The sequence below is a fragment of the Piliocolobus tephrosceles genome, chromosome 21 (genome assembly GCF_002776525.5).
Source record: "Piliocolobus tephrosceles isolate RC106 chromosome 21, ASM277652v3, whole genome shotgun sequence".
NCBI lineage: Eukaryota > Metazoa > Chordata > Mammalia > Primates > Cercopithecidae > Piliocolobus > Piliocolobus tephrosceles.
The window spans coordinates 7786844-7810306 of NC_045454.1; the positions used below are offsets into that span (position 1 = coordinate 7786844).

The window sequence follows — 23463 nt, forward strand, 5'->3', positions numbered from 1 at the left end:
CCTGACGGAGCCCGAGGCGGCGGCACGCTTCGACTACGACCCGGGCGCCGACGAGTTCTTCTTTGACCGGCACCCGGGAGTCTTCGCGTACGTGCTCAACTACTACCGCACCGGCAAGCTGCACTGCCCGGCCGACGTGTGCGGGCCCCTGTTTGAGGAGGAGCTCGGCTTCTGGGGCATCGACGAGACCGACGTGGAGGCCTGCTGCTGGATGACCTACCGGCAGCACCGCGACGCCGAGGAGGCGCTCGACTCCTTCGAGGCGCCCGACCCAGCGGGCGCCGCCAACGCCGCCAACGCCGCGGGCGCCCACGACGGAGGCCTGGACGATGAGGCGGGCGCGGGCGGCGGCGGCCTGGACGGAGCGGGCGGCGAGCTCAAGCGCCTCTGCTTCCAGGACGCGGGCGGCGGCGCCGGGGGGCCGCCAGGGGGCGCGGGCGGCGCGGGCGGCACGTGGTGGCGCCGCTGGCAGCCCCGCGTGTGGGCGCTCTTCGAGGACCCCTACTCGTCGCGGGCTGCCAGGGTGAGCGCGCTCTCGGGGCCCCCATCTACCCCACCCCCGCCTCTCTAGGCGCCCCCAGTCTCCCAGGAGCGCCCCGGCTCCACCCCTCCGGGTCTCTCTAGGCTTCTCAGCCTCCTGGAAGCCTCTTCCTCAGTCCAGTCTCCTGGGCTCCTCCGAACACACCCCCCTCTCGCAGCCATCCCCCAGATCCTCCAAAAACAGATCTCCAACCTTCAGGCTCTTCCAGACCCCTCCAAAGTCCCCCACCCCCGCCCCGCCGCCGAGACCAGCCTAGACCCTTAGACACTTCCTCCAGACCGTGAATCTCCCGTGCTTCTCTGAACAACCCGGTCCCTACCTTTCCTGGGCTCCTCTGAGACCCTCCCCAACCCTCACGTCTCCTGGGCCCCTGCAAATCTCTTCTCTCTACTCTTGGTCACCGTCCAGCCCTCGGTTTCTTGGACCTTCCCCAAGCCCTTAGAAGACATCCCTTCTCAGCCCTCAAATTCTCCTAAGCCCTGTGAATACTGTTCCCCACTTCCCCCCTTCTCCGGACTCTCTAGGGCCCCCTCTTCAACTCTCAGTCTCTCCCGGCACCTCCCTGATTCACCCCGTGGCCCCTCTCCCAGAAGACCTCTCTCCAAGTTTGAATCTCCTGATTATTTTTTCCACCCACTTCCTGCGGTATCTTCTGCTCTCAAAGTCTCAGAAAACTCTCCCACCCCAATCTCACAGCCTTCCGGACTCCTCTGAACCTCCACTTGTTCTTGCCTGGACATTTTCACCTTCCCCTCACTGCAATACTGAGTCTTGGGGCATCTTCTCCGCTGGAACCTCCCGGCCCCCTCTGTGTTCACTCTGTGTTCAACACTCTTCAACCTCCACGCCAACTCCCATCCCAAGGACTTTCTCCATAAAGCTCCAGACTTCCCCCAAGACTTTCACACTCCTCCTCAGTGTCTCCAGAAGCATCCCATGCCCCCATCATATGCCTTTCCTCTCCAGAACCCTCACATGTCCTCCAGGATTGTTCTTCCTCCTCCATAGATCCTCGTAGCTTCTCCTCTCCATCATTTTAACCACACAGTACACTCTCTGTCCCTGGGACTCCCCCCATCCAGAGCCCCCACAGCCCCTTTCCTAGTCTAAGTGACTTTCCCTGCTGCTCTAGAACTTTTTCTAACCTAAAACCCTGGGACGCCCCTCAAGTCATCAGCCCTAAAACTTTCATCTCAAAATAGCTTACAATTATTTCTACCTTGTCCTCGTATTTCTTCCACCTGCTCTCTTCCTTTCTCGAACCCCACCTGTGCAAAACCCAGAACCTAGCCCTTCAGTCTGTCCCCCTCCATCGAACTGAACCAAAGAGCCTTCTCTCTCTCCAAATTACAGATTTTCCCTAAAGCTGTCTCCATCGCTCCCAGAAAACTTTCCTCAAGCCTCCATATACTTCCTAGGCTAAATGACTACCCTCCCCCTGGGTTCTCTCCTGAACCTCTTCCACCTACTAACTTCCTCCCTGTCCGGGGGACCCCAGAGGGAGAATGTGGTGGAAAAGGGGGGCAGTGCAAAATGGGAGCATTTGGAAATGAGGGAAATAAGAGCGATCCCAGGACCCCCTCTGGGGCTCCTGGGGACCCAAACACCCAGAGGAGCAGGTCTTGACCCCCTCCCCCCACCGTGCCGCGTCCTGAGCCTGGAAGGACGCGGAGCCGCAGTGCCGCATTCGCGCCGGGGGAGGGAGGGGGGGGCGCCTGGAGCCACCGCATAAAGTTTGGTCCCCAGAAAGCGCTGAGTTGGCGAGATTTGGGGTTGGATGGGGGGAAGTGGGGAAGAGGAGGTGCGGAAGGGACATGGCCCTAGATGCCCCCTCAAGACACTGAGCGGCTCCTTCCCCCATGGCCTGGGGCGCCCTTCTCTCCTGTGACCCCATTGAAGGGTGCTGAGGTGAGGGGCGGGATGAAGGTAGAGTTCTGTGATGGTCAGGCTAGGTGTTCGGGACAGCTATGGGAGATACTCATTTACTCCACAAATGTGTTTTGGGTGTCCACGGTGTGCCGAGCCCTTTCCAGCCTCCCAGTGAGATGGCATGAGAGAGTTGGGAGCTGAGGCCAAAGCAAAGTGGAGGGTCCGACCCTACAGCCCCCTACCCCCGCCCCCTTCCTCGTAATCACTCCTTTCCTTTTTACAGAGACTCCATGCCCTCCTACCCCTTCTGCTTTTGACACACCCTGGAGTAAGGGGTTAAACCAGCCCGACGCTCTCCAGCCTCTGCAGCTGCGCACTGCGGCGGGTGCCCACCGTCCCCTGTGCCCTAGAAGGGAAGGAGTTTAATTTAGACTCCTGGCCCGCGGCCTCCCGCCGGAAAGCAGCAACACTGCGGCTGCGCGTTGATTACTAGGCTCCGGCCCGGAAGGGGTTAAGACGGCCCCGAGCCGCTGCGGCTGCGCACTGCGGCGGTGGAGCTGTCCGCGGTACTGGCCGCCGTGCGCCCCGCCCCCCGGCCCGGCCGGCCCGCCCCCACTGCGGTGCTGCAGCTAGCGCCGAGCGCCCGGCTCGGAGGGGGCGGGGAGGAACCAGGCATGCGCTCTGCGGAGGCCTCTGGCCTCTTAAACCACTGCAGAGAAGCGAAGGTGGGGGTGGGGGGAGTGCAGAGAGGATCTGCGCCGGCCCCCAGCCCACCCCTTCGTCCAGGGTCCTCTCTGTGGCCCTGAAACTCTCCATCCCCTACTTCTCAGCTCTGCACCTCAGTGAAGTCAAGCCCAGAGCCCCCCCCCGTGGAGGAAGTGGGGTGCACAGAGGGAGAGTGCTGGCCCTTGGCCCACCCCAAAGTCCAAGGTCCTCTCTGTGGTCCGGCAGTGGCCTCCCCGTGCTCTGTGCCCCTGATTAGAAGCAAAACTCCCCATGCCCTCCCTCCTCCACTACCCACAGGATTAAAACGCTCTCTTTACTATAACACTTGTCTTCCTTCCCTCTCCAATGCACTCCTCTCCCCTCCCACCCCTCTGTGTATCTGATAAAGCCCATGACATCTCTAGGGGCCTGGCCCATTGCTTTCCTTCTCCGAGACCCTGACCCCACTCCCTCCTCTTCTAGGCCTTCATCAAAACCCACATCACTATGTGGCAGGACTCTGGTTATCCCCCATCTTGAAATGGCTCAGGACCCTTCATCCCTCATTCTCTGCCCCTTTGGCAAATGCCCTAACTTCTCTTTGGCCCTGGCTCTGCCTTCTCGCACAATGTCCAGGCCAGTGACTCTCCCTTCCTCTGCAGGGCCCTAAACCCTGCCTGACTCTCCTTTTTTATCTCTTCTTCCATTTTTGCAGGCTTAACCCTTCAACCCCTCCTCCCTTAAGGGCCCGGACCCCCAGCTCCCCTCTGTGGCACCACCCCTGCCCTGTCCTCTCTGGGTGAGGCCTTAACCTTGCCCCCCAACTAACTGCTGCCTGCATACCCTAACAACAGCTCAGGTCTTCTTACTGTGTTCCAGGCACTGCTCCAAGCACTGTGTTTGGAGCCAAATCCTTCGTACACTTATCTAATTTAATCCTCACAACAATCCCACTACAAACTTCTGGTTCAGAAAGCTCAATCTCCATGCCCAGTTTTGACAGGTTAAAAGCCAGATTCATACCCAGGCTCTCTGACTCTTAACTACCTCATGATTCTGCCTCCCTGCCCACCTTTTCCCCTTCCCCTCTGCTTAGCTCCAAGTTGAGCCCTAAAGCCTCCGAGACACACAGGATGTGTGATCTTAGGCCCTATGGCTCCCGTCCTACAGCAGAATCCATGGACCCTGCTGGGGAGCCTTGAAATAGGACACAGGGAACAGGAGGGTGGGGGGAGGTGGTCTAGGAAACAGCAAGGGGCCAGAAATGTTTCCAAGGAAAGAAGCTGCCCATCTGCTGCGTCTGCTGGGGCCAGCTCTTCTCCAACTGCCTCTGTTCCTTTCTCTCCCCTTTTGCTAGCTTTAGAGAGGAGAATGGGATTCTGGAAGTGATGGAGCCACAGGGCTGAGACACCTGGATTTTGCCCCGAGTTTGGGCCCAGGAGGCTGGGGAAGGGGTCACTGGAAGGGTCTTCTGGATGTTATGGCCAACCCGATGCCTAGGTCACCTCTTCCTCTCTCTCCCTCCCTGCCCTGCAGTATGTGGCCTTCGCCTCCCTCTTCTTCATCCTCATCTCCATCACCACCTTCTGCCTGGAAACCCATGAGGGCTTCATCCATATCAGCAACAAGACGGTGACCCAGGCCTCCCCGATCCCCGGGGCGCCTCCGGAGAACATCACCAACGTGGAGGTAGAGACGGAGCCCTTCCTGACCTACGTGGAGGGGGTGTGCGTGGTCTGGTTCACCTTCGAGTTCCTCATGCGCATCACCTTCTGCCCAGACAAAGTGGAGTTTCTTAAAAGCAGCCTCAACATCATTGACTGTGTGGCCATCCTGCCCTTCTATCTCGAGGTGGGCCTCTCGGGCCTCAGCTCCAAGGCTGCCAAAGACGTGCTGGGCTTCCTGCGGGTGGTCCGCTTCGTCCGCATCCTGCGCATCTTCAAGCTGACCCGGCACTTCGTGGGGCTGCGCGTGCTGGGACACACGCTCCGCGCCAGCACCAATGAGTTCCTGCTGCTCATCATCTTCCTGGCCCTGGGGGTGCTCATCTTCGCCACCATGATTTACTACGCCGAGCGCATCGGCGCCGACCCCGATGACATCCTAGGCTCCAACCACACCTACTTCAAGAACATCCCCATTGGCTTCTGGTGGGCCGTGGTCACCATGACGACCCTGGGCTATGGAGACATGTACCCCAAGACATGGTCGGGGATGCTGGTTGGGGCGCTGTGTGCCCTGGCGGGGGTGCTGACCATCGCCATGCCCGTGCCCGTCATTGTCAACAACTTTGGCATGTACTATTCGCTGGCCATGGCCAAGCAGAAGCTGCCCAAGAAGAAGAACAAACACATCCCCCGGCCCCCGCAACCAGGCTCACCCAACTACTGCAAGCCTGACCCACCCCCGCCACCCCCGCCCCACCCGCACCACGGCAGCGGGGGCATCAGCCCGCCGCCACCCATCACCCCACCCTCCATGGGGGTGACTGTGGCCGGGGCCTACCCAGCAGGGCCCCACACGCACCCCGGGCTGCTCAGGGGGGGAGCGGGTGGGCTGGGGATCATGGGGCTGCCTCCTCTGCCGGCCCCCGGCGAGCCTTGCCCGTTGGCTCAGGAGGAGGTGATTGAGATCAACCGGGCAGGTGAGCCTGGGTGTCAGGGGTCGGGGACACAGGTGGAGACCCGGGGAGGACTGGGGAGGTAGCTGCCGGGGTTCAGAGAGCCTGGGGTGGCTGGCGTCAAAGAGGTGAGGGAGAAGAAAGCCAACAGCAGGAGCTCAGGCCGAGGAGGTTAGGTTTTGTGTGAGAGAGTTTTGAGGAGAAATAGATTTGCAAGGTATTCAGAGGGGCTGGTGAGGCAGAGGCAGTGTCAGAGTGTACTCTCCGCTGTACAGAGAGAGGGACCCGGAGGAGAGTGGGGCTCAGAGAGAGGGTCTCACGTGAACCACGGGCAGACCCAAAGCAGAACCCCAGGGACGGTGGCAGCATCTGAGCATCCGGGAGACAGCCCTGAGGGAAGAGAGACTGAAGCCGATATGGTTTGAGACGGAGAGTCAGAAACCGAGAGATTGTCATGGAGACCAGAGAAAGAGATGGGATGTAGACTTTGGGCGGAGGTGGGGGCGGTCAGCGGCAGAGTTTGGGTTCTAATGACAGCGAGCTCAGGAGTCGGACGACTTCAAAACAGAGAGTCAGGCCAGGGCACAGCCCCCAGGGCAGAATGGAAACCAGGGCCTGGTCAGTCGGCTTTGCTGCCGGCAGCCTGGGAGCGTCCCGGAGTGATCCAGAGAGGTGCTGCTCAGAGGAAGAGACGAGCGAGAGATGAGGGAGAAGAAAGTTCCCTGTGGTTCTGTGTGTGTTCCTCCCCCAGGGGGTGTCTATGCCTCAGAGGCAGTGGCTTGGGAGTTTAGGAGGAAGGAGAGGCTGGCCGTTCCCGCTGCATCGCCCCGCCTTAAGTAGGTCAAGAAAGGGAGCTGGGCCACCTGGCCCCCATCTTGCTCCCTCAGCTGCTGACCCAGTTTCACACCAATTAAAAATAGCTGGAGTCAGAGCCTAGGGGACCCCCACGTCCCACCTCCCATCTCTCACCTTCCGCAGCCCTTCCCCTTGGTGCCCTTCCCAGAGCCCAGCACTGCTCCCTGAACAGCCACTTCCTAGCCTGCCACATCCTCTCCAGTCATCCCTCCCCCCCCACCCCTACCCCAGCCAAGCCCCCTGAAGTTCGCTCCAGCCAACCACCCCCCAGCACTGCCTCACCTCCCCAACACCAAACTTGCTTCATCCACAACCATCTCTTTTTTTTTTTCCTTCTTCCAAGACGAAGTCTCACTCTGTCTCCCAGGCTGGAGTGCAGTGGCAACATCGTGGCTCACTGCAACCTCCGCCTCCCGGGTTCAAGTGATTCACCTACCTCAGCCTCCAGAGTAACTGGGAATACAGGCGCCCGCCACTGTGCCCGGCTAATTTTTGTATTTTTAATAGAGACGGGGTTTCACCATGTTGGCCAGGATGATCTCGAACTCCTGACCTTAAGTGATCTACCCACCTCGGCCTCCCAAAGTGCTGGGATTACAGATGATGCCACCACGCTTGGCATCTTTTATCTTTTTTGGAGACAGGGTCTCACTCTATCACCCAGGCTGAAGCAGTGAAACTATCATGGTTCACGGCAGGCTGACCTCCCAGTTTCCAGTGATCCTCCTGCCTCAGCCTCCAGAGTAGCTGGGACTATAGGCGTGTACTACTATACCCAGCTAATTTTTCTATTTTTTGTAGAGATGGGGTTTTGCTATGTTGCCAGGGCTGGTCTCAAACTCATGGCCTCAAGCAATTCTCCCGCCTCAGCCTCACAAAGTGCTGAGATTATAGGTATGAGTCACCGTGCCCAGCTCCAGACCATATCTTTAAACAGCACCCCGCCCCAGTCCTGCCCTTCCTGGCACCCCACACCTGGCACCACCACCACACCCCAGCTCTCAACACCTCCCTGCACCACCAGAATCTGTCCAGCTCCCTGTCCAGACCACCCTTCCTGACTGCAGTTGCCCTTCCCAGCACTCAACACCCTCCCCTATGATCACACCCCCTTGACACCCTCTCCCAGCTGTGCCGCCTGCTACCCTCCTGGCCACTCCTTCCCATCACCCTGCCCTTGAATCTCCACTTCCGGTGCCAAACATCCTCTGGCGCTCCCAGCATCTGCTCCGCGCAGACATCGCGCCCCACCACATGTCCACCGCACCTCACACTCTCCTTTGTTTCTGTCTGACCCCCTCGGCATGCAGATCCTCGCCCCAATGGGGATCCGGCAGCAGCTGCGCTTGCCCACGAGGACTGCCCAGCCATTGACCAGCCCGCCATGTCCCCGGAAGACAAGAGCCCCATCACTCCTGGAAGCCGTGGCCGCTACAGCCGGGATCGAGCCTGCTTCCTCCTCACCGACTATGCCCCTTCCCCTGACGGCTCCATCCGAAAAGGTGAGGTGTCCCCCCACTGGCCCCCTGGGACCCTCCCTCTCTCTCCCCTGCCCAGGGGAGGGGGGAGAAGGGGATGGGGGAGGAGGCGCTGGACTTCCCTTCCCCCTTCCCTTGACCCCAAACTGCCTCCATCCCAGATCTTCCCTATACCCCCCGCCCCAAGTTTCCTCACCACTGACCCTTCACCTGTCTATTCCATGTCCATCCCCCCAACCCTCTGGCCTCTCCCCCACCCCAGCCACTGGTGCTCCCCCACTGCCCCCTCAAGACTGGCGTAAGCCAGGCCCCCCAAGCTTCTTGCCCGACCTCAACGCCAACGCCGCGGCCTGGATATCCCCCTAGTGGACGAACCCCCTCCCCCCGGGGTAAGTAACCCCCACCCTCTGATTCCCCCGACCCCCAGACTCCCCACTCCTGCCCGACTAACCCCTCTGAGAACATGCAGCCCCCACTGACCGAGACTCCGGCCCCTCACTGCAAGCAGCTGCACCCAGTTAACCCCCAGCTCCTGACACTGACCCCACACCCACCTACCCAGGACTCACCCTGCTCCTCACTAACCCCCGAACTAACCCAACCCTGCCTCCCACACTGCGTCTGCCCTCACGACTGACCCCCTCCTCACCCCCATCACCATCTCTGCCTCCCTCCTTGGCCCCAGGTTTTTTTTTTTTTTTTTTAATTCAATCAGGAAAACGGGGGGTGGGGGGCATATCCAGAACACTTCTGGGTACAGAATGGGGAGAGAAAGGCTTAGCCATTCCGTCCATGCCTCTGTGAATTCGGCCAGCACTTAGACAGCACCCACGCGTCCTAGGTACTGGGCATGGGGAGTTCAACCATGAACAAAATCCATGCCCCCAGGAGCTTCCGCTTTGGAGCAGGAGGCAGACGCAGACCTAGAAAGTCATGGTTTGAGGCGATATGTGCTAAAATGGAGGGAGCACAGACAGTAAGAGGAACACTAGAAACTCCCAGGGGGTGGGGCCAGGCATCAGGGAAGACTCGATATCTGCAATGGGGCCTTAAGGTTGAGCAGGAGTTCTGGCCACATGCAGAGGAAGCAATCTCGTCAACAGGAATGGTTGGAGGGAACGGCAGGACAGAACCTAGGAGACTAGACCCTGGAGGGAGGATTCTCAGGTAGAGATGAGGCAGGCGCCAGGCTGAGAGGCTGCAGCCTTGTCTAGGGGCCTGGGGAGGAGGCAGGTGAGCTGGAAGGGGCAGCTCTGGGGTCTTGTGAGGACGGACTGGAGGTGGGAGGCTGGAAGTCAGGAGGCTGGAGAGGAGGCTGAGGTGACAGGTGGAAGGAAGCCTGAGCTGGGGCCAGGGCTGTGAGGATGGAGAGGAAGGGACAAGGCAGAGAGTCAGGGGTCAGGGATCAGAAGGGGATAGGCTGGAGGCTGCCGGCCATGCCGAAGTGAGGGGGATAGAGGGTGGTGCTATTTAGTAGAGGAATCATTCAGCAAACATCGCCAAGTTCCTAGCATCACCACATGCTAGGAATTTAACATATATTATTTAATCCTCATAACAACTCGAGCCAACTCCTGGCTCCTTTCATTCATGTATTCAATCCATTCACTGTTTCAGCAACTGATTCTTTTTTTTTGAGCGTGTCTTGCTCTGTCACCCAGGCTGGAGTGCAATAGTGCAATCTCGGCTCACTGCAACCTCCGCCTCCTGGATTCAAGCAATGGGGTCTCACTATGTTGGCCAGGTTGGTCTTGAACTCCTGGGCTCAAGCAATCCTCCTGCCTTGGCCTCCCAAAGGGCTAAGATTACAGATGTGAGCCAGCACCCATGGCCACAACTGATTCTTGAGAACACAGTTGCGGGCACTACAGATTTGGGATTAAACAAAGCATGAATCTGCCATCACAATTTACAATCTCTAGATTGTAAGGGGTCAGCAAACTAACTCCAGCCTGAGGGCCTGATCTTTCAGCCATCTGTTTTTGTAAATAAAGCTTTATTGGAACATAACCATGTGAAGCTACAACAGCAGAGTAGAATAATTGGGACAGAGACTATACAGCCCCCATGCCAAAGAGATTTACTATGTGGCCTTTTACAGGAAAAGTTTCCAGCCCCTCAGGAGGAAGCAGAAAATAAGCAATTAAGGCTGGGTGGGGTGGCTCACGTCTGTAATCCCAGCACTTTGGGAGGCCGAGGAGAGTGGATCACTTGAGGTCGGGAGTTCGAGACCAGCCTGGCCAACATGTTGAAACCCCATCTCTACTAAAAATACAAAAATTAGCCGGGCATGGTGGTGCACGCCTGTAGTCCGAGCTACTCAGGAGGCTGAGACAGGAGAATCACTTGAACCAGGGAGGCAGAGGTTGCAGTGAGCCAAGATCACGCCACTGCCCTCCAGCCTGGGCTACAGAGTGAGACTCCCTCTCAAAAAAAAAGAGAAGAAAAGAAGCAATTAAGATAAAGATAAAAGAACAAGACTATTACTCTGGCCACTTCAGTTAAAGAGGTGTGGCTGGGCACAGTGGCTGCTGCCTATAAGACCCCAGCACTTTGGGAGGCCAAGGTGGGAGTATTGTTTGAGCCCAGGAATTTGAGCCCAGCCTGGGCAACATAGCAAGACCATTTCCTCAAAAACAAAAAACTTGAGTAGGCGTGGTGGTGCATGCCTTTAGACCCAGCTACTTGGGAGGCTGAGGTGGGAGGATTGTCAGAGCCCAGGAGTCTGGGAGGCTGCATTCAGCCATGATTGTGCCATGGTGCTCCAGCCTGGGGTACAAAGTAAGACCCTGTCTCTGGGGAAGAAAAGGAGTTCTGCAAAGGACTTTTGGAGGAGATGACACAGAACCTGGAGGGTGAAAATGGCCAGGCAGGCAGAAGGAACAGCAAGTGCAGACCCTGAGCTTCCCCGCAGGAGGGGGTGGAGGATGAGCTTTGCTTGTTCAAGGGACAGCAAGGAGCACAGTGAGGCTGATCCCAGTGGCCAAGGGGAGAGGGCTGCTGGAGTCCAGGGAGAAAGATCAGGACAGTTTCCGCCATGGTGAGGAGACTTTATCTTAGATGCGAAGGGAAGCCACCTGAAGGTATGTGATTCATCATGCATTCATTCAACAACTGTCTATGGAATCTTCTTTAGAAATACAGAGACACATCCTAAAGCATCCCTGTCCACAGCCTAAGGAGATGCCGTAGGGGAACTTGGGGGGCCTCACCTAAACCCCTGTGTTTCACAGACATTCAGGGAAGGCCATGACCAACCCACCACCCCAGGCCACAGAGCACAAGGGCTGAGACCCCAGGCTTCCAGACTCCTAGTCCAGAGTGGGGACTGTCTGGCTCCTCTTGTTCCATCCCCCCCACCTCTCCTTTTTGCAACCCCACCCCCCATCATTGTCCATTTCCATCTCATTACCCCCCCGAATCCCCTCCCTGCTCCTATCTAACTCCCCCGCCCCGGCTTGCACCCACTCCCAGTCCTTTACCTCCCTTTGTTCCCCACCCCAGGTCTGGAGGGGCCCCTGTGGGATTGAGGGGAGGGGGCTTGGGGAGGGTGTGGGCCTGTGGGTGAGGGAGGATTGGGGTGGGGGTGGCTGGGTGGGGGAGGTTCCTGCTTCTCTTGCCTATGATGCCAAAATCCATTCATTGAACTCAAATCATGGCTGGAGCTGATGGGGCTGGCTGAAGCCTCTACCCCTGGTGCCCTGGATCCTTCCCCCTCCAGCCCTCTCGAAGCCTTTTCCTTGCTGTCCTTCAGCCCCACAACCCTCCCTCCCACAAGACCCCTTTGACCTATTGTCCCCATGCTCCTTCCCCCAAGAGTCTCTCCCACCACAACCTTTCCTTCACAACCTTTTTGTTTTTTTTTTTTTTGAAACGGGGTCTCGCTCTGTCGCCCAGGCTAGAGAGCAGTGGCGCAATCTTGGCTCACTGCAGCCCCTGCTTCCTGGGTTCAAGTGATTCTCCTGCTTCAGGCTCCAGAGTAGCTGGAATTACAGGTGCTTGCCACCACGCCCGGCTAATTTTTGTGTTTTTAGTAGAGACGGGGTTTTTTTTGGCCAGGCTGGTCTCCAACTCTTGGACTCAAGTGATCCGCCTGCTTTGGCCTCCCAAAATTCTGGGATTACAGGTGTGAGCCACTGTGCCAGGTTCCTTCCCTCCCTAATTGTCCCCTACAGTCCTCCCAAGACCCTCCTTCCCTCCAGGCTTGTCCTCCACCATGCTCCTCCCTCCTACATCTGCCCTCACCTGATCACTGGCTCCCACTCCTCCCCAGCACTCTCCCTCCTCCCATCCTTCCCCCTCCCTTCCCCTAGCCACCCCGGAAGCTCCTTTCATATTTGATGTCTCAGCCGCCCCCCCATTTCACTGCTCCCCTCCCCCGGAAAACACCAGAGAGGAGGAAGAGATCCCGGCGGCGTTTCTCCGTCCCCCCAACAGTGAGGCTGTGTTGGGGGGTTTCCCCTGACCATCCTCTCTCCACCCCCGTGACTCTGTGTATTTCTGTCCCCAGCTCTTGTCACCGCCTGAGACCTCGCGAGACCCTCGGTCCCCCCCTGTCCCTTCCCCCCAGGTTAGCAATTGGGAATGGCTGGGAGGGGGTGTCCCCAAGACACCGGGCTTCAAATCTACCCCCAAGCCCTCTCTGCTCTGGTCAAGACACCTTAGTCCAGACAGCGCCCTTGGCATTGCCTGGAAAAGCCACAGAACTCCCTGCGGGGGTGCAGAACCGTGCAGGCAGCCCAGGCTTTGTAGAAACCACACACACTGCTGCTGGATCTTGAGTCCCATTAGCTGTGAGACCCCCGTGAGAGCCTTCCCGCACCCGTCAGAAGCCCAGAGCCTTCTTGGACCTTTTAAAGATGTCCCTCTCCCAGCACCGCTCCCAGCGCTCCCCCTCGTCCTTAGAATCTTCTGGAGGAGCCCCCCCCCCCCCCCCGCCCCGCTCCTGGCTCCTGGAGTTCTCATCTGATTCCCCAAGGGCGCTGCCAGCTTCGCTCCACTCAGCCCCCTCGCAGACCCCACCCCCTGCCTGCCCTCTTTCCCTACAACTAGGTCAGCCCCCAGCCCCGCCACAGCGGCCGCACCATTCCTTGCCCTCTCCGCTGGCTGCTCCCACGTGCATTCCACCCAGCCCCTCCCCACGCCCCTGCCGCCCACCATCCCGCCTTGCTGCCCCCAGCCTTTTGCCTGAGATGAGGGGACCAATGGAGGGGGGAAGGGGGGCGGACTGTGGTGGGAATGGGGCGGGGGAGGCTCGGTGGGCACCAACCTGCCTCCTAATCCGGAGTCTCTCCCCCCTCCCCGATGTCTCCATCTTTCTCATCGATGTTGACTGACTCCCCGATTTGTTCACTTTCTCTCTCCATCTCCTTGGTCCATCTCTGTCCATCTCTTGTCTCTTGCCATCCGTCCTTTGTGTCTCTGTGTCTGCCTGTCTCTGTCTCTCTTGCCTTCTTTGTCTCTCTGGGTATCTCTTGTCCTCTCCTTCCATTTCTCTCTCTCTCTCTCTTTTTCTCCCTGCCTTGGGTCTCTCTATCGGACCCTTCCCTGCACCCTCATCTTCGTGCTTCCCCCCTGTTTCTGCACACCTCCCCACCCCCCAGGTTACGAGAAATCCCGCAGCCTGAGCAGCATCGCGGGCCTGAGCGGGGTGTCCCTGCGCCTCGCGCCCCTTGCCACCCCCCCTGGCTCTCCCCGGGCCGCCCGCCGCGCTCCCCCGACCCTGCCCTCCATCCTCTAGCGCTCCCCTCCCCCCTGTGGGGGGACTCGGGGGTGACCAGGAAGAAGGTCAAAGGAGCTGGGGGTGGGGGGTGGGGAAAAGGGTTTTTTTAAAAAAATCAAAAAGTCATTAATAATATGCAACCGAGATGACGATGCCAGCAGACACCCCCGGGCCCCTCACCCCTAACCTGGGCCCCCAGGATGGAGAGAGGGGCCACAGCCTGTCCCCCCAACTCTTCCACCCCCCAAAAAAAGCCTTCTCAGGTCTCCACGAGCCATAGAACATCCCCCCTCCCATCAACTTGTGTAAATAAGTCCAAATTATGCCAGTTACATCTTGGGGCACCTCCCCCCACACACTGCATGCCTTCCCTAACCTGGAGCCCCCACTCCAAAGTCCACCTCAGCAATAAGCCGCCAGGGGCCGCATGCACCGGTTTGAGGGGCAGGCAGTCTGGGAAGGGGGCTGGCACCTCCCAGGGGTTGGGCTGGCCTTTAAGGTCTCCAGCCTTCCCAACCTTCACCCCCGGAGGACAACCAACCCTGTGTGTTGATTAGGAGAAAACAAACCAGAAACTAGAAACAATGTAGGGGAAGGAGGAACAGTTACCCAAGCCCCAGATCGGAGTTGAGCTCAGATGGTGGGAGGGCGGGGCAGGCTTCCGACCTGCTCCCTCAGCTTTTAGGAGGATTCCTCTGGTGAATTTCACCCTCATCCACCCCTTCCCCCAGGGACCTGCTCGCCTCTATTCTTGCTGCATGGACTCAGACCTCCTATCCCAGAATTCCTGGGATGATCTGGCCCTAGCACATGAAATTCCCCAACTATCCCCCTCCATTCCCAGGACATGAGACCTGCACCCAGAATTCTGAGACTGACCCTGGCACCCCACATCTCCCAATACCCACACACTCCTGCAACTTAACCTCTGCACACAGAGGCTCCCCGCACCACCCGCCCCCCCCACTCCTGCCACCCTAAACACCCCCACCAAATTCCCTGAACTGCATCCCAGCACTTCTTGAACCTCCAAGACTTGACCTAGCTCTTTTCAGCTCAAATTCAGCCTTTGGGATGCTCCAAATCCTTCCCAAAACTGACATTTCCTGGACACCCCCAAATCCTCAGGCCCGTCCCCCACCCACACCCCCAAAGCCCCTTGTCCAGCCCAGGTTCCCTTGACGCTAGAACTTCCAAGATAGGCGCAACCTGTCTGCAATTCCAGGGAACCAGACCCTCCCAGGCACCCTCTTTGTCTTCCGCCTAACCCTGAGTCCCCTCCCTGAGATGGTGCCCCAAAGGTACCCTCCTCACAGACACCAGTGTTTCCCAGAGGGTCGTATTTGTACCCTTGGTGGTGTGCTAAGGTTTGAGGCAGTATGAGGACAAACAATCCTTTTAAAAGTTTTGTTTCTAATATGCATTTTGTACAGAAGCCGGTAAGCGCGGGCAGCGCTACTTGGCTAGGGCACGGTTTATTTAGGTTCAGAGTGTTTCCATCTAAAGCAGTCCACAAACGATCACAGAGGCTGTTCCCGAAGGGAGGGACACTGGCATATCAGAAGATTGGGAACCGACCACATACCCAACTCGGCTGGGATCCCAGCCCCCCTTCCCCAGCGGTCCTCGCCGCGTCGCGCTCGCGGGTGGAAGATCATTTCCCACCTCCCATCCTGGCTCAAGGATGCGCTACCTCCCCCAAGCCCAGAGACCACACCGGTCCCAGACTCCTTAGCGGACCCCTCTTTTGGAGCCGGGGGCCCACGGAATTAGCCACCTCCCTCCCTCTGCTCCCACGGCCTCAGGAACCCCCCACCCGAGGGTGGATGGGGGGCGTCACTGAGCACGATTCTCGATGCAACGATTCCTATGCAAGGGGCATTTTGAGTCCCCCCCCATCCTTCCCTCGGACCCTAAACCCTGGTGAATCAGGGGTGAGGGGTGGGGCGGGTTTTGGTGGGGGCGGGGCAAAGGGCTAGGGGCTCCAGACACCAGGGTACGGGGTGGGGACTGATTATATTGCCAAAGGGTTCAACTTCTTTAACAACCGCCCCCCTCCGTTTCCCTTGACCTTCACGAAAGCCGAAGGGGGCGGGGAAAGGGGGTGAGGGTCTTTTCCAAAGGGTACTGACCTCTTCCCAACGTCTCCCCCTGCTCGCCAATCGCCACACGTACCCAGCTTTTTAGTTCAGCTTTTCAAAATAACCACAATCATGATAAACTACAAAACGTGATTCTCCTCCCCGCCCACCCCATCCCCCAAGTCAACAGTGTGGGATTCGGGGAGGGAGGGAGCGAGCTAAAGGGACTCTCTCCAAGTCCGGCTCCCCCTTTTCCCCCGGCCGCCAGGGTGCCTGCACCTACACGCATGCGCTGCATGACGCGCCCCCCACACGCATGTCGCACCCCTCCTGCGCTCCGGGAACGCACGGACACGGGCCAGGGGGCGGGGCGATTGGGGAGGAATGAATGGCGGGGGGGTTTTCCTGAGCTCCGCGGCTCACCCTCCCCAACACACACACACACAGCAATAAGTTTCTCTCACTCAAATGTGGGCAGGGCGGGCCTAGCCTGTCGCTGGTGGGGGGAGTGGCGAGGGGGCGCTCTCAGGGATGGGGGCGGGGTTCGGAGACAGTGTGGGGAGGGGAGGTCTGCAAATCGTCCAACTCTGGTGCTAATGGCGGGTCTTTTCAGCCCACCCGCAGGGCAGGGAGGGAGGGGTCGGCACGGCCCCTTCCCCAAGCCTCCCCCACGCCCACCCTGGGTGCATGAACCGCCCAATGCAGAAGCTGCCGCATGTCACCCCCCTCTCCCCAAAGAAAAAGTGTCATGCCCCCTTCCCACCCACCCTCACTCCCCACCAAAATAAACGTTTCCTTTTCATTTAAAAATTGCCTCCTGTGTGCCTGCTGGGAAAGTCTCCTGATTTGGGCTGGGGCGCACGGAGGGATTGGGACTTCAAGAGTGGGGCCCTATTGCTGGGCACAGTGGCTCAGGCCAGTAATCCAAGCACTTTGGGAGGCCAAGGACGCCGGAGGATCACTTGAGGCCAGGAGTTCAAGATCTGCCTGGGCAACACAGAGAAACCCTGTGTTTACAAAAAATAAAATAAAATTAGCCAGGTATGGTGGCATCTGTAGTCCCAGCTACTGAGGAGGCTGAGGTGAGAGGATCGCTTGAGCCTGGGAGGTCGAGGCTGCAGTGAGCCACGATTGTGCCACTGCACTCCTGCCTGGGTGACACAGTGAGACCCTTTCTCAATTTTTTTAAAAAGGGGAGGATGGGCTTTGGTGGTCCTGACATCCTCTCCATGGCTTGCACCTTATTTAGGGCAAGCACCTGCCTCAGTTTCCCTGATGGTAAAAATGGGGATCAACACCTCTAACTGAAAAGTCACTGAGGACTCAGTCTGAGGAACGTGAGCCCCCGCACGAGGGTGCCTAGTTCCCAGGGGAGGGATAGACCTGGGTCCCCAGGGTTGGGTCAGGGGCTGAGGGCTCAGACTCTGTATGTCCTGACTCTGAGGCCAGACTGTCTGGCTTCAAACTGTTTCAACTTCTTAGTAGCTGTGTGTCCCTGGGCAAGTCACTCAGCCTCTCTGAGCCTGTTTCCACAACTCTAAAAGGGTAGGAGGGGCGTCACTTAGTTATTCAGCAAATATTGAGCGAATGCCTGCTGTGTGCCAGACACTGTTCTAGGCAACGGAGTGCAATGAAATCTCTACCTGTAGTGCTGTGCTGAGGGTTAAGATAAACTGTGCTTAGCACAGCACCCAGCACAAACCACCACAGCTGCGTTTTTGTTTTGCTTTTGAGATAGGATCTCATTCTCACCCACGCTACACTGCAGTGGTGCAGTCATAGCTCGCTGCAGCCTCCACACAACCGCCCCCCCCCCGGGGCTCAAGTGATCCTCCCACCTCAGCCTCCCGAAGCACTCGGGTCACAGGTATGAGCCACTGCAGCAGGCCTGTCATTTATTTTGCAAACACTTAAGAGTTGGCGTGAGTGCAACACCCCTTCTAGCACTCACTGGGGGCGTGGAGTGTGGGACGCTGCTGCTCTGAGACTGTTCGCTCATCTGTATAGTGGAGGAAATATTTCCATTATACACTGGGGTGAGGAGGAAAGGAGTTAAGAAGCGCCTGATCCACAGGAGGCCCCTGTAAACCCACGCAGCTGTGATCCGAACCAGCAGGCTGCCTGACCTGCTGCCCCAGCAGAGACCCCCTGCGGGAACACACACAGCCACACAGACAGTCCAGTTGGGTTGGAGTTTATTTCTGCCACAGCCTGGAGGCTGGGAGGATAACGGACACTCCTTCAGTCCCAGAGGGAGGCTCCAAACCCTCAGAGCAACCAGAAGGGAGGGTGGAGCATGGGCAGCAGCAGGAGTGAGAGGAGTCCCCTTGTCCTGCCCCTCTGCAAGGGTTCAAGGCTGCTGGAGGCCTGGGGTTTCTGCCACTCAGGAGTTCAGGGGTGGACGCAGAAATGGAGGAAGGAGAGTGGCTACGTAGAGAGAGAGTGGGAGCGAGACTCCTAAAAAGATGCACAGAGAGACCCTCAGAGAAGCCAAGAAAGACGGTGAGAGGGGAGGGAGGGAGCGGGAGGGAGAGAGAGAGAGAAGCAGAGGGAATGGGCTGTACTGGCTGAGGACGGTGGAGGAGCCGTGTCACTCCCTTCCTAATATCTATAGATCAATATAGAAAGGAGGACAGGGAGCTGACGGGAACACAGCTGGCCAACTGCACCCAGTCTCCCCCCAAGCAAGGTAGCTCCAGTGCTTGCCTCCCTGCCTGCCCCGCTCCTCTGTGTTTAGGGGTCATCCTTTGATGGGCGGTTGCAGGGGACCCAGGTGGGGTCTGATAAACGTCAGAGTGCGGCACCATTTCCAAAGGGCAGGAAGTCAGAGGGCGGGGTTCCTGGGACAGGGGCCCGTGGGGTCCAGGGAGGAAGGGGACTGGGCCCCATCTGTTAGTGCATCTGGGGACAGGGTAGGGTCACTGGGGGTGGGCTGGTGGGGACCCCTCAGGCTCCGGGGATGGCCCAGACCCAGGCTCTGCTTCCTCTGTCTCCTCATCGGATGCCACGCCCTCCTCTAGCCGGAAGACCTGCCGCACCGTGCGGGTGGTGAAGGTGAGGGGGCCGCGTCTGTGGGGAGGAGAGACCAGGATACAGAGGTGAAACGAGGGGAAGGAAGGGGAGGAGAGAGAGAGAGAGAACCAAATAAGGGAGGAGAGAGAGATGAGATCAAGAGAAATGGAGGGAGACGGGCAGAAGCAATGGGGGGCAGCGAGAGATGGACGCACAGAGGAGGAAAGGAGAGAAAGGCAGTGGTACCCGGTGGGAAAGGAGGGCAGAGATGGGACAGGGAGAAACGCGTGTGGGAAGAAAGAAGTTACGTGGATCTGGCTCTCCCGCAACACAGCCGCTGTTCCCACAGCCCCAGGGCCCCATGGATCCACTTCCCCCTCCTGTTGCCCCTGGCAAAGCCTCGGGGTTTACGGAGTGAGGGTGCTGCCCACCCGTCAGGCCTACACGAGGGATGACCATACCGAAGCCGGTTCCTCAGTGTGGTCACTTCACGGTTCATGGACTCGGCCGACTCTGTGACATCCTCCAGCTCACGCTGCAGCCTCCGGCGGCCGGCCTGAGCCCGGGATGCCTCCTCCTCGGCCTCCTCCAGCTGCCGCTTCAGCTGCTTTACTCGAAGGTTTCCCTTCTCCAGCTTGGTGGGAGCAGGGGTACCAGGTTATATTTCCAGGTACTGTCATCACTCCCCCCCTCCCCAACAGCCCACTACTGCCCCATCCCTTCTGCCCCATCCTCTGCTCTCTGTTTAGGCCTTGTTCTTTTCCCCTAAATCCCTCATGCCAGCCTCTACCCTGACCTCCAGTCTCTCTTCTACATGACCTCAGAAAGGTCTTCCTCTACCCAGAGCTGACCCAGACCCTCCTGCTCACAGTCCTTTCATGGCTCCCCAGTACCCCTGGGACAAGGTTCCAGCCCCTCAGCCTTGCACTCCAGGCCCCACAGGGTCTCTTTTTGGTCCAGTTCTCTCTTCCCATAAACCCACTGACCAGACCAACTTCACTGAGATCCTCCCCAGACCCTACCACCTCTCTCTTCAGGGAGGGAACATACATGATCTGACCTCATTTCTCATCATTCAACCCCCCTACCCCACATTTTCTGGTGTCAATGAGCTCCCATCAGAAGAAGCAACTTGCAGGTGCTGGACTGGAAGTGAGTGCAGATACCATCCTGGCACTTGGCACATCAACAGAGGGTTGGAATCAATGACTTTGCAATTCATAAATTGTGGCATCTAGGAAGGGCCCTTGTAGGGAGGTGAGGCAGCCAAAGTGAGGGAAAAAGTTAAACTCTACCAAGAAGCGAGACCAGGACTAAAGTAACAACAGATGTTTATCTAGACCATACTGGTCTGCTTTTTGTTCTGAACTCACCAAACTTATTTCTGTACTTCAAGGCCTTTATACTTGCTGTTCCCTCTGACTGGCTCTTCTTCACCCTTCAGGTATCAATTTAAATGTCACCTTCTCAGAGAGTTCTTCCTGATCTCCCAACCTGAAGAGGATTCACCAGTCCTCTGTGTCTTCCTCTCTCTTCACTTTTTTTCTTCATAGTCCTTGTCACAATCTGTAATTATCTGCTGGTTTACAGGTTTATTGTGTCTCATCCTATGCTGAAAATGTAAGCTCCATGAGGGCAGGGACTTCCTCTGTTTCGTTCACATCCATATCCCTAATGCCTACCACAGTATCTGGCACATAGTAGGTGCTCAATAATCATTTGTGGAATGAATGGTAAATAAAACACAGCTGAGCTTTTAAGGGCAGAGGGACTCTGTCCAGACAGACCTGGGATCTGATCCAGGCTCTATCTCTGTGACTCTGATGCAAAATATATCCTCTTAAAGTTTCAGTTTCTTCATCTGTGAAATGGAACTGGTGAGGAAATGCAAATGTGTATTTTTTATTTTTATTTTTATTTTTTTGAGACGGAGTCTCGCTCTGTCACCCAGGCTGGAGTGCGGTGGTGCGATCTCGGCTTACTGCAAGCTCTGCCTCCCGGGTTCACGCCATTCTCCTGCCTCAGCCTCCTGAGTAGCTGGGACTACAGGCGCCCGCCACCACGCCCAGCTAATTTTTTGTATTTTTAGTAGAGATGGGGTTTCACCGTGTTAGCCAGGATGGTCTCGATCTCCTGACCTCGTGATCCGCCCGCCTTGGCCTCCCAAAGTGCTGGGATAACAGGTGTGAGCCACCGTGCCCGGCCGTGTATTTTTTAAAAAGCAGTTGCTTATGACACAGTAACTGCTCAGTAAATAATCAAGAACACACACTCTGGGGCCAGAGTGCTGAGGTTTGAATACTGACCCCACCTCTTACCATCTAAATAATTTTGAGCAAGTTACTTCACCTTTCTGTACCTCAGTTTCCTCACATAAATAAGAGTATAAATCATAGCACCTTCCTTCTAGCATTCTGGTAAGAATTAAACACACTAAATGTTATGTCTTTAGCACAGTGCCTACTACATAGAAAGCACTCAATAAACATTATCTTTTGTTATTTTGGTGCTGGTCTAGCTTCTGGGTAGAGTTTCACTTCTTCCCTTGACCTGGCTGCCTCAGCTCCCTACAGGGCCCTTTCTAGATGCCAGCACTTATAAATTGCAAACTCACTGATTCCAACCCTCTGCTGATGTGCCAAGGGCCAAGATGGTATCTGCATTCAGTTCCAGTCCAGCACCTGCAAGTTGCTTCTTGTGATGGGAGCTCATTGCCTCTGGAGATGGCCTGTGCAATCTCTCAGTCAGTGGTCACCCTCTCCACTGCTCCCTAATGATGTCAGCTGCTTACCTGGTCCCGGAGCTGGTCAGCCACCCTCCGCTCCTCCTCCACCTGGAGCACCACCTCTTTAAGCCGCTTCTCAGCTCTGCGCACCAGTTTTCCAGAGAGGATGCGCTCTCTGAAGAGAGGGATGAGGAGGAGTCTCAGTAGAGGGGCTCAACGTAGGATGTTGTCCCCATAGACTCAGGCAGTGGCTGTCATCTTGTTCTTGGATTGGCTTCTTCCCTCTTTCCTAACCCCTAACTGGTTCCCACAGTTTACTGAGGCCAAACATTGACATGCAGGCTCCCTTCTCCTCGGCATTCGTGTCCTTGGCTTCTACGAGGATACCTCACATACCTGTTTCCTATGATATTGTGATTTATAATAAGTATATGTTTGGTCCCGTTCAGTTTCCAAAGAGAATCATTTACAAACTAGTTTAGTCTTTGGGCCCATTCATTTCCCCCTGAAAATCATTTACTATCTCTCACAATTGAACACATCCTTTTCTGTCCCTCTCCCCTATAAAGAAGATACTTAAGCCTCAACCACCTGGCCCTGTATAAAAAGTCTTCCATTTTATATGGCTCCTGTGTTCATGCACATTAATATATTTGTATGCCTTTTATTTGTTAATCTATTTATCGTCAGTTTATTTCAGCAGACTTGAATCTTCAGAGCGGGAGGGAACACTCTTTTTCCCCTACACCTGTCCTCTCCTGCACGGACCATCACATCTGGGGTGAAGTCCATGTGATAGGACCTCTAGCAGTCGGTATTGCTTGACAGCCACACTGGATACAACAGCTCCAGGTCTGCTGAGAGGAAGGCACAGGGCTGGGGGCGAGTGGCAAGGCACTAAGCAGTGGAAAAGGAGGCAAGGAGAGAAACTTCTTCAGCTAAGAATCATCTAGTCTTTCTTTGCTCCCAGGGTGACTATTATTTTTCTGAGAAAGGGCCTTGCTGTGTTGACTGGACAGGAGTGCAATGGTGTGATCATGGCTCACTGCAGCCTCAATGTGCTGGGCTCAAGAGATCCTCCCACCTCAGTGTCCCGAGTAGCTAGGACTACAGGTGTGTGCCATCATGCTGGGCTAATTTTTAATTTTTATTTTTGTAGAGATGGGGTCTCGTCATGTTGCCCAGGCTGGTCTTGACAAACTCCTGGGTTCAAGTGATCCTCCTGCCTCAGCCTCCCAAAGTGTGGGGATTACAGGCATGAGCCATTACACTTGGTGCGGGGTGACTTCAAGCAACTCTTCTACTCCCTCAGAACCTCGGTTTCCTCATTTGTATAATGGAGCAGGGGTCCTCATAGACCTCAAACTACAGTTCCCATGAGCCCTGGGGCCCCTGGGTAACCCTGTGGACTGAGAACCACTTCTCTCATGAACCTCTGGGGCCGTTTCCTTCTGCCTGTCCCTGAGGCCTCTCATTCTCATCATGTTCCACAACGAATTTAGCATCTTTCCCCCAAAACCCAATATTTCCTCAGTCACCAGGCCTTAGCTCCAAACAGTGTCTTCTTCCCCTGCTGCCACCCATAGCCTCAGCTTCATTCCTTCTGCCCCCGATTTCTCTTCTTCGTCCTCTCCTGTTCATCTTCACGACCCCAGGCCCAGCTCAGGCCTCATCTTGTTCTGCTTGGACCATCACTGCAGACTCCTTCCAAACCTCCCAGCTTCCAGTCTCTCTCCTCTGATCCATCCCACCGTAGCCCCAGAGAGGTCTTTCTTTTTTTTTTTTTTTTGAGACGGAGTCTTGCTCTGTTGCCCGGGCTGGAGTGCAGTGGCCGGATCTCAGCTCACTGCAAGCT

At 56.8% G+C, this 23463-nt stretch overlaps 2 protein-coding genes across 2 annotated transcripts in view; one reads left to right on the plus strand and one right to left on the minus strand.

The window, feature by feature from the left end:
* Window position 1: 1 nt before the first annotated feature.
* KCNC3 (potassium voltage-gated channel subfamily C member 3) lies at window positions 2–16681 on the plus strand (the record flags this gene model as incomplete). Its single annotated transcript, XM_023182499.2, has 5 exons — window positions 2–523; window positions 4652–5759; window positions 7901–8092; window positions 8331–8457; window positions 12579–16681. Coding segments are annotated over 4 exons (1926 nt in total), but the record flags the coding sequence as incomplete, so codon positions are not given.
* A 1368-nt stretch (window positions 16682–18049) lies between these two features.
* The window catches only part of MYH14 (myosin heavy chain 14), a 103078-nt gene continuing 97664 nt past the window's right edge, over window positions 18050–23463 (minus strand). The window contains exons 41-43 of the mRNA XM_026448385.1: window positions 21675–21783; window positions 19345–19517; window positions 18050–18940 (exon numbers count right to left, since the gene is read on the minus strand). Coding sequence (XP_026304170.1) covers window positions 18790–18940; window positions 19345–19517; window positions 21675–21783 — 433 coding nt within the window. The 3' untranslated portion in view covers window positions 18050–18789. The remainder of the gene's footprint in view (window positions 18941–19344; window positions 19518–21674; window positions 21784–23463) is intronic.